The following is a 14,496-nucleotide window of genomic DNA, read 5'->3' as shown; positions in this document are numbered from 1 at the left end:
TTGTCTATATCAGTCCTTTTTACATAGACGTATATTTTATACCCTAAAAAAATCTTTAAAAACCAAACATAAGAATGTACAGACTGATTAGATCACACTTTATAGAGGCTATTTTGCACTACAGATATGGCCCTCGGGGGGGGGGGGGGGGGGGGGGGGGGGGAGTTACTGTAGGGGGGAGGCGTTGATGAACAGAGGAAAATAAAAAACGAGTAAAACCAAGTTGAATTTCTATAATTTTTGAAAGGCAAATTAATAATTCACTGATGCTGTCATTCTGACCTTTGTTTCACTAAAATAAAACTTGGATCTGTGGATCTAATAAATAGTTTCTTCCCTGATCATTGTCCAAGATGAATTAAATGGTAACACTTTATAAAAAACATTACTGAACAGTAAATTCACTGTAGTTAATTGCAATTTTTGTGTTTGTAACAAACTAAATGCTTTATAAACCATTCATTAAAGGTGCACTATGTAGCTTTGGGGGAAGAACTTATAATAAGAAGAGAAAGATCTTAATTGACTGAATTATTTTATCCCTAAACAAACGAAATAAACAAACTTTTGTTTCATAACTGAATAAACAAACTGACCTGAAAGGACAACCAAATTTAATACCGGTTTACTTTGTTGTGTGGTGGACCCTGCCACATTTCTAGCTTCAAACAGTGTTCTGGGGACTTTATCTGAGAACAGCTTGTTTATTCAGTTATGGAAAAAATAAATATTTCTGAGTTTGTATTATTATTATTATTATTATTATTATTATTATCATTATTACAATTCTGATTTTGAATTTCCTCACCAACACTACATAGTGCCCCTTTGAACAATTGTAAAGGTTTATAAATATCAGTAGCAACTTCATAATGACCATCCAAATAATGTATATAGACGAACTACACAATATGTATTAACCACTAGCCTAACATTAGCTTTTTACTTTACCCGTCAGTTTTGTTCATTTGTGTTGTTCAATAAAGTTTTTTGTGTCTGACGAAAAAAAAAACCAAAGCGGAAGTGTTGACCCGGAAGCAGTAGCTGCGCAACGAGGCACGTTTTTCCTCCTGCAGCAGCATGGACAGCAGTTGTGGCTGTGTGATGAGATGTCTGTAGAGATGGTGGAGGTATCAGTGAAAGCAGCCGCGCCGGTCCGGCCCGCCGGGGTCCTGCAACAGAACCGCGTCTTCCTCGACTTCTTCTGGGACTTGGCTAAACCGGATCAGGAGGTCCGGTTGAAGGCGATAGAAAACCTCATTAAGTACCTGAAAACCAACAAGAAGGTGAGGCAGGCTCTGATCAGTGTCTGTCACTGAGAGTGTGTAAACCCAGCATGGTTGTCTTATGAAGTTAGGACAGTAACAGTAGTAGGAGCAGCTGTGGTAGTTGTAGCCGTTGTTAAGTGTTTACCTCTGGAATAATCTTAAAGTAGCATTAAAGGGAAATTAATGACACATGAAAGCATCAAAAATGCATTTTCAGATTAATTAGATGTAAAGAATTTGAAATAACCATCAAATATTGCAATTAAATTGAATGTAAGCTAATGTGTTGGTATCATCCTATGAAAAGAGCTTTTACCGTACGCAGCAATGTCTGTGCATCATTTCGTGGTCTCTCTCTCTCTGTGAACTGCAGGCAGATGAGTTGGAATACACCTTTAAAAGGCTGGTGGATGGACTGGCTCACATCCGAGAGGCTGCCAGGCCCGGATTCAGCCTGGCTCTGGGACAGGTGAGTGGAGACGACCACCAACACCAGTTTAACCCAATCTATCATTACATTTCATGCGCACGTGTATTTTGACACTTAAATAATAAAGATTTAATCAGTGAAAATTATACTCTTAGATGGGGTCTGAATTCTGAGTGGAGTGTTGGCTTCAGCATGACATGAGTTTTTGTTTTTCAGGTCTTAAGTGCCTTCGAAGACGTCTCTTTGCAGAGTGTACTCAACAGAATCAAAGAAAAGCACAATTTGCAGACGGTGAAAAAGGTGAGTGTGTGTGATGTTTCTCTCTCTCGGCTCTGAAAGCTTTACGAATGAGCTGCGCGAATGTCGAGGTTTTCTCTTGTTTTTTTCAGAAACTGGTCAGAAGTGCTTTGTTTGGAAACTTGTTTGGCGTCCTCGCCCTTCATCAGTCTGGCCGCATCTCTACAGTGAGTATAAAAATACATCTCTGGGCTGTCTGCTGTGAAATTGCTTTGTGGGTAATGTTATGTGCGCTCTTGGCTTTGAGAAGGAAGAAGAATGTGAGGAATAAAAAAGGCAATATCTCTGTTTCTGCTTCATCTTGTTTAATTAAACTTTCCATTGGGAGTCTGACGGTGTTACAGAAGTGGGGTGACAAAATGACATTTCTCATTCTTTGTAAAAATGTATTTTTAAGTTATGCTCAAGCTAATATGAGCCTTCAGCAGTCTGAGTTCAGGGAAATCCTCAGAGAAATGTAATAATAGCATCATTAACGTGTTATTGTTAGACTATTAGATGTTTATGAGCACTATAAGTGCTTATAAATGCCTTATAATCAGTTAATAAACATGATGCTATTATTCACTTCATTATTCGTATTCATGCTAATAAGCATTTTAGAAGGACTTATTACCGACTAATTCATGCTTATTACAAGGACCGTAATATAAAGTGTAATAGAAGGTCGCTGTGAGTGTGAGAGGAGTCTTGTGTCCTGTGATCTCTGAGCGCTGTCTTGTGTTTCTCCAGGAGCCGCAGGTGGTGTTGGGATGTGTGCAGCTCCTCCAGAGCCTCAGCCAGCACAGACAACACCTGAAGGACCTGCCCACCAAGACCATGACAGACATCCTCAATGAGGTGACACCTGCTGCACAGATACACCTTTTATCTTACAGGGGCCTTATATCTGTCATAATAATACATATACATACAGTTTTAATTTAAACTTTTACCTATATCCTGAATTTAACTTTTTATCTCTGCAAAAATTAAAAACACATCCAGCCATTTCTTTCTCAAACTAGTGCATGTGTATGTCTTGTCCGTCAGATCTCAGAGGAGGTGTTTGAGGAGGTCCTTCTCAGTGCGCTGCAAACTGACCTGGCATCAGCCTTCAACACTCCGGAGCAGCTGCAGCTGCTGCTGGTGGCGCTGCAGCGCTTCCCACAAACCCTCAAACCCAAGAAACTCAAGAAGCTGCTGGGCTCCTCGACCATCATCAACGCAGACAACATCCCCAAGTAAGAACACTGGGATTGGCTTGTTTGTGGGCTGGGAGTGTGCTTGGATTAAAAAATGTCAATGTTTTAAAAGAAAAAAATCTTTGGTTACATATGTTTGTCTCCTGGTATTGAAATGGGCAAGAATGAAGTAGCCATGATCAAAACATACAATCAAAGTTGATTAAATCAGCTGGTAAACTGAAAAAAGTGACGATATAAATTGCATTTATAGTAACAATCTCGATGTGATGTGGTGAATTTTGGTCTAGATACCTTGAAAGTGCTTGAAAAGTGCTTGAATTTTGCTCTTAAAAAGGTGCACCAGCACAGGCTTTCTCCCACACACATTCTTTTACTTTAGCTTTTTGAATATACCCTTACCTTTTAATATTAGCTTCTATTCATCTACATGATATCTGCTCACTTATGCAAACTATATGCGCCAGTTTCCTCGCTACATCTGTTAATTAACAGCTCCAGTGTTGAAAATCTAAGCGACGTGTGCTGTTGTGTGGCAGGTTGACAGAGGTATTAAAGATGGCCGCCCAGTCAGTGAAGAAGGAGTGTGTCCTTCCAGCGGTGGTCCTGGACCTCCTGAAGCTCTCTCTCAAGGAGGACAGCTTCCAGCTCTTCTGGAATAACGCCATCATCAACGGCATGTTGAAGGAGCAGCCGGGGCCAGCACAGTGAGTACTCAGGCCTTCACAGAGGGAACAGGGCGGGCTGAGAAACACTGATTGTAACATCCAGAGCTCAGAGCTCAAATGTTTGTTATAGTCCTTGTTGCAATCATTATTTGGAGTTATGTATGACGGCAGAACTAATTTTGATTCTTTCACTCGTAATGGGAATGGCTGCTGTCTTTTTCCTTTGATTCGGCACCTCTTTATTATATTTTATATCCCATTTTCCAGTCTTGTTTCCAGTTGACTACATTGTGCTTACATGTTCCCCTCACTGTCTCAGTTACCTGAGCTTCCGTCTGCTGGGAAGCGCCCTGCCTCTCCTGTCTGTAGCCCAGCTGAAGACGGTGTTGTCTGGAGATGTGATGATGCACTACGGGGAGCACGTGGTGTCTGCTCAGGTCAGTGTCTAGTCGTCTGTACACATCAGGTTACACTCTTCAACAGGGATGACCTGAGACAGCGTTAGCGTAGGTGAACATGCAACCAGTTGTGTTTGTTTGTTTACAAAATGGACCAGTGGAGAAGCCATGACGTCCTGATGAATGAGCTCAAAAACAAATTAAATTTGTCTTAACAGATATTTTTCACAGCCTGGCAACCAAAAAGTTCCTCCTATAAATGGCTTATAATGGCTTTCTAAAACATTTGTAATGACAGCTCATTAATAAAGGGTTACTTATTAGAAATTGTCTGTATTGGGCCTGTATCAGTAGTACAAGTACTTGAGTTGTCTGTTTATATGGGTATTGTCCCATCCCTGATCAGTCTGTATTCATTTTGAATGGGTCTCATCCAATCGTTTTTCTCTTCCAGAAACCGGACCGCTTCAAACTGGCCCCAGAGATGGACACCTACGTGTCGGACTTCTTGCAGGGCTGCCAGGATCCCGACAAACAGCTGGCAGTGATGGTGGGCTTCTCCTCGCTGACCAACCAGGGCTACCCCGTGGTGCCGTCGGTGTGGAGGGTGGTGCAGCACCTTCAGCCCGCAGCTCTGCAGCACTACATGGAGTGGCTGAAGAAGATGTTCCTGAAGCCTGAGCTGGACAAACTGCTGGACTTCAGCACTCGCAAGCAGAAGGACAATCAGGAAGGAAAGGAACAGTGAGTGTCTGTGATTTGTCTGAGAATCTCAACTCTGGTCCTATCTGGTCTGCTGACCCAGAACAGGAAGATGATGGGATGGAAACTAGATGACTGTAACTGTTGATTGTCTTTTCTCAGGAAGGAGAACTCCATATTCCGCCTGAGGAAGTGGATTGTTTCTCGGCTCTCCTCCATCATTGATAACCACCAAGTGAAGAGGCAGGAGGATGTCATCATGGACATAGCCAGGTGAGATCTGCCGTAGTTGAGCAATGTCAAAGTCTTAGTGTTTGATGAATAGACGGCCATCAGCTGGTGTTGTTTGTTTCTCTTCCAGGTTTGTCTTCTTCCACGCTTTCTTCAGTGCCAAGAAGGCTTCAGCCGACATCCCAGAGACGATGGAGAAGCTTTCTTTCCCACTGGATGATAGAACAAGAGGAGTGCTCGTCAATTCTTTCTTTGGGTGAGAGGTTAAATCTTTTCTATTCTGGCTGCGGGTGGCTCGCTAAATATCAGCCGATGACTATTGTTATTCCTCATAGCCTTGATTAAAAACAAGTGTAAAGATGACATTAAAAGACAGAGGCAAGTCTGGAACCCTGTTTTTTTCCCCAAAAGGCTGTTTAGTTGTCTTGTTGCATCACTATTTGTCTTTCTGTCCTCCCTCCAGACTCCTCCTGTCCATGCACCACCTGCCACAGACTGAAGACTCGTCCGAAGACGCCGCCGCCAACCAAAAGCGGCCGCTGGGTGTAACGGCCGATGGCACCATGTGGATCTACCACCTGGTCCAGTACGCTCAAGTCCTGCTTAGCCAGCCAAAACACGCCCAGAACAGCAAGCCCTTCAGCCCTGAGCAGAAACAGGCCTGGGACAGGTAGGACAACAGAGTCTCCTCCAGCTACTCTCACAGAGATAGCAGTAGTTTATTACAACTTACACCCTTGTATCTGTTTAATAAGTGCCACTGAATGAAGTAGTAACATTTCTGATAACTCCTTTACACACGTGTTCCTACAGTATGCTGGAGTCTGTGTCAAACCTGAAGAAAAAGGCAAAGAAAGGCCCTACTGCAGAAAACACCGCCTTCCAGCAGCTCTTCCTGTTGGTCGGCATGCACTTCTTCAAGGTACAGCAAACCTGAAGAGCCATGATATACAATAGTAGCACTGTTTTTGTTTTAAAATTGCTGCCTTGATGTTGCTGTTATGTAAATACTGTAGTTTTAATCTCAAATTACAAAAACACCATCTGCTGACACAACGACACATTGCCATGGACTTAAGATGAATAATCGACAACTGTGTTTTCTCCTGAAGGCCCCTGAAGAGCTGCTGGACATCATGAAGGACCTGCAGAGCTGTGTGGACAAAGCTCAGGAGAAGAAGGCCAAGAAGAAAAAGAAGAAAGCAGGTGAGGCCTCTCACACGATGGTGACGATGCTGTCTCCATCATCCTTTCATGGCTTAATATTCCATAAGGACTTGATAAACCTTGAATCTAGGAGCTCAAATTTAGATTTTAGCTATTCATTTACTCACATTTTCATAGAATTAAAAATGGAGATAGTTAAAGTTGAACTATCAGGTATTTTTAGATTTTCATTAGAGCAGTTTTTTTTAGCATCTTTCAGCTCATTGATTTGATTTTATATCTCCCAAATGTACTGTTTCGGTTCACTCTCATCGCCCTTATCAGCTCGTTTCCAGACACAGCTGTCCGTAAAGGTTTATAAGGTGCTATTATGCCAAAAAACATGAAATGCTGCCTTAAAGTGTGTGAATGTGTTTGTCTTTTGCTTGAAGCAGCTACAGAGCAGGAGGAGGAGCCTGAGTGGGTGGAGGTGATGGTGGACATCTTGTTGTCCCTGCTGTCCCAGCCGAGCCGGCATATCCGACAGGTCTGCAAAACGGTCTTCTCCTCCGTCTGCCCCAACGTTACTGCAGCAGCCCTCACCGCCATCTTAGATGTAAGTAACACTTACAAGGTCATTCATTGTCTGACAGTGAAGCAAAGTCAATTTCAGCACTGTGAAGTGGATTAAGATAAACCTGTGAACTTAAAACATAATTTTAGTCAGGAATTGGCCCAAGCACAAATCCAATTACTTCACATTTCTCCCCGACACAACCAGATCACATTAGAAAATGGAGGGATGGATGCATCTCTTGCACTAACAACTTCTAATTGTATTCAAAGTCACTTGGGTCATGTATGTTGCAGTGGAAGCTTTGTAAGTGATTGTAATGATGGTGTTTTGGGCTCTGTGTAGGTCCTGGACCCAGAGAACGATGAGGAGGACAGTGCTGTGGTCGTCACTGACGACAACAAAACCCAGAAGAAACCAAATGAGGAAGATGACGAAGATGATGAGGAGATGGAGGTCAGTTCTTCTTTTCCATCTTAACATCCTCTTATACATTGTGTAACATTCTACCCAGACCCCATATGTTCGGCCTTTTATTTACCGATTCCACAATAAATCTTTGCGGTTAAAGACGAGCTTTGATACTGAAATCCTCAACCGTGTGTTTTTTCTCTGCCAGGAGGAAAAGTCTGATGGATCAGACGATGAGGATGAAGACGATAAAGATGAGGACGACGATGATGAGGACGAAGATGATGAAGATGATGAAGATGATGACGCAATGGAGGAGGAAGATGAGGCAATGGAAGAGGGAGAGGTGGACCAAAGTTTCCGTTTGGAGCTGATGAAGGTCTTGCAGCAGCAGAACGCTCTGGTGGGTTTTCCGGTTTTCAGCAGTTTGCGTGTACAATAATAAGCATCACTGCTTGTGAGAGCATCAACTCATTAGGAAACCATTTGCTAAGGTAATAAATCAAGTGAGAAGAAGGGTAATTTTCTCATAAGCTTACATACAATCAGAATTCTATTTGAAACCGATTGAGTCGCCCCCTGTTGGCCATTAGAAAGAATGCAGCGTTGTAGCACTTCACTGTTATTTATTTATATTATAACACTGTTAGAATCATCATTAATTAATCATGAGGTAACAGAAGCATGTATGTCAGACCCCAGTTCACCAGCCGTGATCAGGCCACAGCAGAAACGCAGTGTTACATTGTGGTTAAGTCCTCTTTTGTGCCGTCCATTATTCAGGCCACAGAGGAGGACGGCAGCGATGATGAAGACCTGGATGACGAAGCCATGATGGAGCTGGATAAGAACCTGGCAGCGCTGTTCTCAGAGCAGAAGAAGAAGACTCAGACCAAGAAGGATGAAAAGACAAAAATACAGAAAGAGAAGACGCTGGTCCGAGACTTTAAGATCAAGGTACCTTATCCTCAGTCTGTTCTCTGAACTTGTAAACACTGTGGAAAATATGCTTGTTTGCTTAGTTCAGAGTATAAACACATGGAAAAGCCGAGCTCCATTGAAAGTTGAAAACATACACCTTCTACCGCCCACAAAGATGTCTCACTCCCTTGTTGTTGTAGGTGTTGGACCTGGTCGAGGTGTTCGTGGCCCGGCAGGCTGGCAGCCCTCTTGTGCTGGGTTTGGTGGAGCCTCTGCTCACCATCATCGACAGAGGAATGAGCTCCGACAGCGACCAGCAGGAGCAGGACTTCCTCCGCCGAGCTGCCGACATCTTTAGGTAATGCGCTTTAACAGATGTACTTTGTTTGAAACACTCATTCCAGATTGTGTCCAGCACTGTGATGTCCCCTGCAACAGACCCTTTCTGTAACTCTCCTCAACCAACAATCTGACATTTGCACCCATCATACAAATCTCCCAACAGGGTCTGGTGCTGTCGGACTCAACTACAGCCTACACTATAAATGGTGTTGGCATCTATTGATTAAAACTTGGAATTAATGTTCATGTTGCCTGTTTGTGTGATTTTTCCAGGAACCAGCTGTGCAGGTCTAAGGTTTACTGCAGGACTGTTGGTGACAGACAGGGGGAGCTCCATGACCTGCTGGACAAACTGATGACTAAAACCCAGAAACTATCAGACTCCTCAGTCGCCCTCTACTACTTCAGGTACAACTCACTTACATAGGATTTATATCAACCGAGGAAACAGAGTATAACATGAATAATATATATTTATAACATGACTGATAATTGAACTGTCCTTGCAGTGCTTCTCTGTACGTAGTGAAAGTGCTGCGAGGAGCTCCACCTGCTGAGACCAAGGACAACAAAGCAGAAGCAAGTGACGTATGTTTACACACACTGATTCATTTGTCACCTAAGATCATTGGTAGTCAGTCAGGAGAGAGTAAAACACCAGAAAGTCAATGTGTTAATGTCCTAATGAGGTGATGTGTGAGGTGACGCTGCCACAGATGGTAGAAATGACATTTAAAATAACATTTACTGAAAACAGAGAGACACAGGTCAGACCAAACTTTTCTCTTGTTCTTAAGTCACAAGGTTGGTCAGTAGACAGATGGTAATTAAATATGTGCGTGGTTTGCGGTTGTTACCGTTGCATTGTCCTGCTCTGCACCAGATAAATTCCAGGTCTGTCCCTGTCTCTTACTGGGTCAGGAAGTGGGTCAGACCTGAAAACCTGGCCCCCTTTCAGCCAGAGTGTCTTTCGCACAAAAATGTATTGTTTTCTGATAGTTGATGTTTCATTTAAGTCGTTTTCTGAGCAAAATTGCCAAACATTTATGGTTCTAGTTCCTTTAAATGTGAATGTTTGCTGTTTTGTTAGTCTCCTATGCTTTTCTTACATTCACTCTGTAATTAAAGAGACTGCTCCCTGATGTGTTGTTTTATCTTTCACCGTGTGCGCGTGCAGTTGAGTTTCATGGGCAACTTGGATGTGGATCGGGTCTCCGCTGTCTTCACAGAGGCTCTGAGCACCTTCATGAGCAAGAGGAAGAGCCCTCTGACCACACAGATGTTCACAGACTTGTTCAACAGATTCCCGGTGAGTACAACGACGCATCTCCGAGGTAGAGAAGTTAGTTCAGGTCATCCTGCAGACTGAAGCTGTGTCTCTGCTGGCAGTATCTCATTGAGCTTGTGTGTTATTTCCAGGTTTTGTGTGTGAACCTGTTGGAAGCAGCGATACAGCACATCACATCTGCGGTCCGAGTGCACCAACAGGTAAAGATCTATCACCCTAGACTGTCTCCTAATACACTTAGCTTACTAAATGTTAAACTCTCTTTCCTTGACGTAGCTCTCAGTCTCAAAGGTTGGGGACCCCTGCAGTACGGTATTGTTTATAAGACAAAACATAACCTTACTGGTCCTTTTTGGGCAACTGTATAAAAGGCATACTACTGAGTCAGTCCCTCTTCTGTCAGTATTATGCACCAAACTACCAGAATCACAACTAATCCCCTCGTCTTGCATTAAGTCAAATAACTGTGTAGAATCAGCTTTGACTTGTAAGTGGAGAGATTTATCCACCATTAGTCACAAAGGAGGCTTTTGGTATATGGTGAAAATATATGACGTTACATGGCTTTAGTATATTTAATGTAGTCCTAACACGCTCCACCGAATCAAATCTCGGTAAAACATTTCTAACCGTCCACCCAGACTGCACCACCACAGCAGCTGAGTCATAACAACCTGTCAGTTATCAGTAATTATTTGAATACTTTTGACAAACACAGCAGAGAACATCCTCCCTCCATCGCAGCTGCCAGATAATCATTTAATCCCAGCCTTTTCTGCTATTATGTACATCAGACTTGCTGTTGATGGACCTTGTTTTGTGTGTTCAGGGCCAGGCGTGTGTGCTGGTGTTGCGGGCGATGCAGAGCAGGGATGTTCAGCAGCTGCTGAGCGGCGCTCCGTGGACGGAGCTCTGTGTGAAGGTTACGGGTCAGCTGGCAGCGGTAGGTCGACACGGATCTGCATCTCAGTCACATCACAGATTAACACTGAACACTATTGTGTGTAAATATTACTGAATATGTTGGAGCTGCATTGACACACAGGAAGTCAAGAAATTGAATCAGTGGTTTAGGTAATTTTACAGCAAATCAACATCTTGAATACTTTCCTTTCCCGATACCCAAACTCAGGGTATCTGCACATATTAATACCACTGCTCTCTCTTTCCTAATTAAAGTTCAGTAAACCTCTGAACAGATTAAAAATGATTTTCTCTGTGTAAGGTATGAGGCTATAACTACATGTCAGTTCTTCACTATAATTGGAGACGTTCATGCACAAATATCCTTTAGGCTTGTGCAGATTTTAATTATTTTGTTCTCGGAGGTTTGTGAAATTGCATTCTGCCGTGATAAACGATGATTAGAGGCATTGCTGCACTCACTGTCCTCTGTGTCTTCAGAACAGCTGAGGGTAAAGACATGCATACCAGTAATTACATGCTCCTGTAATTCTTCACCAAACCACCTCACCTCTGTGTTGCCCCGTCTTTTTCCTCCTACAGAGGAACGGACCTACCAAGCAACACTTTTGCAGTTGCCAGAAAATTGTCGTTAACGAGAAGTAATGACAGTGCTGCTCTCCTTTAGAGATTTTTAAAACAGATTTAAAAAAAACAGTTTCATCCAGGCAGTGTTTCAGAATGTCTGCGGTAGAAAATGACTTTGTATTGCTGAATCACTGTTAAATCATCTGTTGCATAACTCAAATGGGGCACTGCGACCTTTGACGTGAGAGGAGGCGCAGACTGTCCCGTCATTAAAATCAAAACGACCTTTAAAGACCTTGGAGTGTCAGAATTTCATGAGATATGCTCAGCTGAAATCGGCTTTGACTAGATTTGTGTTTTTAAAAGAGGTCAAGAAAGCTAACAAGCGCCACAAACATCCATCTTTATGACCTTGTTCTCATGGCAGTCTGGGTATGGCTAAGCCACTGGAGAAGGGGATTAGTAAACTGACTCTGTGCAGCTTCTAATGTGTGGATACTGTTTCCTAAATATATTAATTTAAAGGTGCACTATGTAGTTTTTGGGGAGACATTTTAATCCGAGGAGAACGTGTTTTATGCATAAACAAACTAAATAAACAAACTCTTTGTTGTCATGACTGAATAAACAAACTGACCTTAAAGGACAACACAACTTCATACTGTTTTACTTTGTTTATATGTGGCGGACCCTGCCACCTTTCTAGCTTCAAACAGTGTTCTGAGGACCTTATTTTCCTCTGAGAGCAGCTTGTTCATTCAGTTATGGGAAAAGATTATATTTCAAAGTTTGTATTATTTCCTCGTTAATATTGTTAATATTACAATTTTGAGTTTGAATGTCTTCTCTAAAACTACATAGTGCTCCTTTAAGATAACCGAAATGACAGTTTCTTCATTCATCAACACCTTACATTAACTCCACCTATTTAACATTTACTGTATAAACATATAATAAATGGTATTTAACCCACTATAATATAGTTGTATGCAGATATAAGTAGTCATCACTTCTACAGTGCATAGTTGATGATAAAACCAACGCGGACATCGGTCTAACCACGGCATCTTCTCCTCTCAGAGTCTTCAGCAGGTCGGTGAAACAGAGAGCAAGGTGGTGAAGGAGAAGGTGTTGAAAACCCTGGAGCTCTGTCAGTTCCTTGTCAAGCACGTTAACCAGCAGGTAGGTGGACTGTCGACTGTGACGATTAAATCATGAGAGGTTACTGGTTGATGTGGTTTCAGTCCAGACTAAAGTCTGTGCCTCTCTTGTCTGTGCTGTGCAGAAGCTGTCTGTGGACCTGGAGCCCCTTAAGAAAATCCTGCAGTCCCTTACCAGCGTGATCGCTTTCAAGAAGACCGGCAAGCTAGAAGACACCTACTGGGCCGTGATGAAACACTTTGGAGTCATGTGAGTTATTATGTCAGCGTCTCTGGAGTCACAAGCTCTGGAGGAGACTCTCATGCAGTGTTTGCATGCACATAACAAAACGGGGAGGAATCGCGTTACACAGATAATAACCAGGGTTATTTTAAACCCCTGTAAACACGCAGCATTGTATTGAAGCCATTTTGTTGACCTATTATTTGTTTTCATTCTGGCATTCGCAGGAAACCCAAAGTTGAAAAGACAAAGCCTGACAAGAGCGCTGAGCAACAGCAAGTTTCCAAGAAGAAGAAAGGTTTTCTACCGGAAACCAAAAAGCGTAAAAAGCGCATGAAGCCTATTTTAGAGCCAGCAGGAGAAAAGCCGACCTTCGCAGGCAAACCGGGAGCAGACAAAGGACAAGCCAAAAAGAAACATGACAAGAAGACAAAACAGAAACGACAGGCCGATGGCGCGACTGCTTCTCAGCCCAGCCCAGCCAAGAAGAGCAAGACACAGTCTGAGAACAAGGCAGCCAAGAAGAAGAAGAAGAAACCCAAACAGAAGAAAGAGGGAGGAGGGAAAATGTAAAGTGGACACTTCTATTTAAATGTTAATTTCTTTTTAAAGAGGCTGTGTTTGGTCTGTTAATTTTCTACTGTCCATGCTTCAAAAAATGTTTTGTTTCAGTATGAGGTATTATTATACATATTGAAAACTTGTGTGAGAAGTGAATTAATATGGATTATTTTTCTAATATGTGACTGTTATTGATTAGAAAAACAATAAATTCATTTATCTTCCTGGAAAATCCATCACAGGTTATGTCAAGTCACTTTTTCCCCTATCCAAGAAATATCCGACCTTTCTTTATAAAGAGAAAAGACACAAGGTATTGGTACCTGTCAAACAATATTATTGACCAATTTATTTAACCAGTTCAAAAAGTATTACAAAGAGTTGTGAAAAAACATTTGTGACACAGTCATGGTCTAAAACTCTTCTTGTGTGTTTGACAAGTGGGATCGAGCTTTGTCTTTCATTATCACTTCCTTCAGGTCTCTATTTTTAAGGCTGATAAGTCCACTGTCACAGCCAAGATCTGAAAATACCATGACTTTAGTGTTGTCACTTCTGGCAAGATTGGTCCCTAATGCTCTAAGTTAAAAATCTTCAGAGGATTCACTTTAAACTCAAGAAATGTATGTTAAACAGTTTTCACTTGCTACAGGATAAACAAAGGTAAAAGATGCAGCTTAGTGTCTCAGTAATGTAGTAAAAACCAAGAAAAGACTATTCATTATTACACTCGAAAATATAAACAGGACTACTTAGGACTTATTTTTATGCACACAAAGAAATTATTTCTCTTGAATGTTGAGCACCAGTTTGTTAAAATCCTTGAAAGTGAGCACAGGCAGGTGTGGCATATCAAGATGCTGATTAAATGACATGATAAGCATTGGACTGGTCACAAGAAAGGAAAAGGAAGGAAGGAAAAACATTTACTAGGCACAGAAATATGGATGTCTGCATCTTGATATGCCACATCTTTCCTGACAGGTGGATGGATGGATCATCATAGCAAAGGAGAAGCACTCACTTACAAGGATTTCATACTGCTCAAAATCTGAGATGAATATTGTGGATTGTTCACAGTAAAAATACAGAATGTATCTGAGAATCTGTTGCTTTTTTTTAGTAATAGAGCTGAAGCAAAAATGTAATTTGTCACTGTATGGCATCTTGTCTAGACCTGCCAGGCTTAATGATTGTTATG

At 42.0% G+C, this 14,496-nt stretch overlaps 1 protein-coding gene across 2 annotated transcripts; it reads left to right on the top strand.

Annotated features, from left to right (window-relative positions):
* Window positions 1-1,038: 1,038 nt before the first annotated feature.
* Window positions 1,039-13,531, top strand: mybbp1a (MYB binding protein (P160) 1a). 2 transcript variants are annotated; one of them, XM_084373696.1, is made up of 27 exons: window positions 1,039-1,286; window positions 1,642-1,737; window positions 1,915-1,998; window positions 2,088-2,162; window positions 2,728-2,835; window positions 3,028-3,218; window positions 3,719-3,886; window positions 4,167-4,284; window positions 4,700-4,989; window positions 5,110-5,220; window positions 5,309-5,434; window positions 5,642-5,848; window positions 5,992-6,100; window positions 6,291-6,384; window positions 6,780-6,940; window positions 7,244-7,354; window positions 7,518-7,712; window positions 8,093-8,266; window positions 8,431-8,588; window positions 8,846-8,980; window positions 9,082-9,160; window positions 9,750-9,881; window positions 9,992-10,060; window positions 10,690-10,803; window positions 12,432-12,533; window positions 12,637-12,761; window positions 12,962-13,531. In XM_084373696.1, exons 1-27 carry the CDS (start codon window positions 1,110-1,112, stop codon window positions 13,305-13,307), a joined length of 3,855 nt encoding a protein of 1,284 aa, XP_084229822.1. In that variant the 5' UTR covers window positions 1,039-1,109; the 3' UTR covers window positions 13,308-13,531. The 2 variants fall into 2 exon arrangements, with proteins under 2 accessions (XP_084229822.1, XP_084229821.1); XM_084373695.1 differs by having other exon boundaries at window positions 6,777-6,940.
* Window positions 13,532-14,496: the final 965 nt, after the last annotated feature.

This window comes from Pagrus pagrus (assembly GCF_965226575.1).
Source record: "Pagrus pagrus genome assembly, chromosome: 14".
NCBI lineage: Eukaryota > Metazoa > Chordata > Actinopteri > Spariformes > Sparidae > Pagrus > Pagrus pagrus.
The sequence above is the reverse complement of the archived record's forward strand: the minus strand, read 5'-3'. Positions and strand labels throughout refer to the sequence as shown.

Bases quoted from the DNA above. Each gene is read 5' to 3' on its own strand.
- mybbp1a (XM_084373695.1), top strand. From the start codon at position 1,110: ATGTCTGTAGAGATGGTGGAGGTATCAGTGAAAGCAGCCGCGCCGGTC. The intron at 1,287-1,641 runs GTGAGGCAGGCT...TGTGAACTGCAG, and splicing joins ACCTGAAAACCAACAAGAAG to GCAGATGAGTTGGAATACAC. The intron at 6,101-6,290 runs GTACAGCAAACC...TTTCTCCTGAAG, and splicing joins TCGGCATGCACTTCTTCAAG to GCCCCTGAAGAGCTGCTGGA.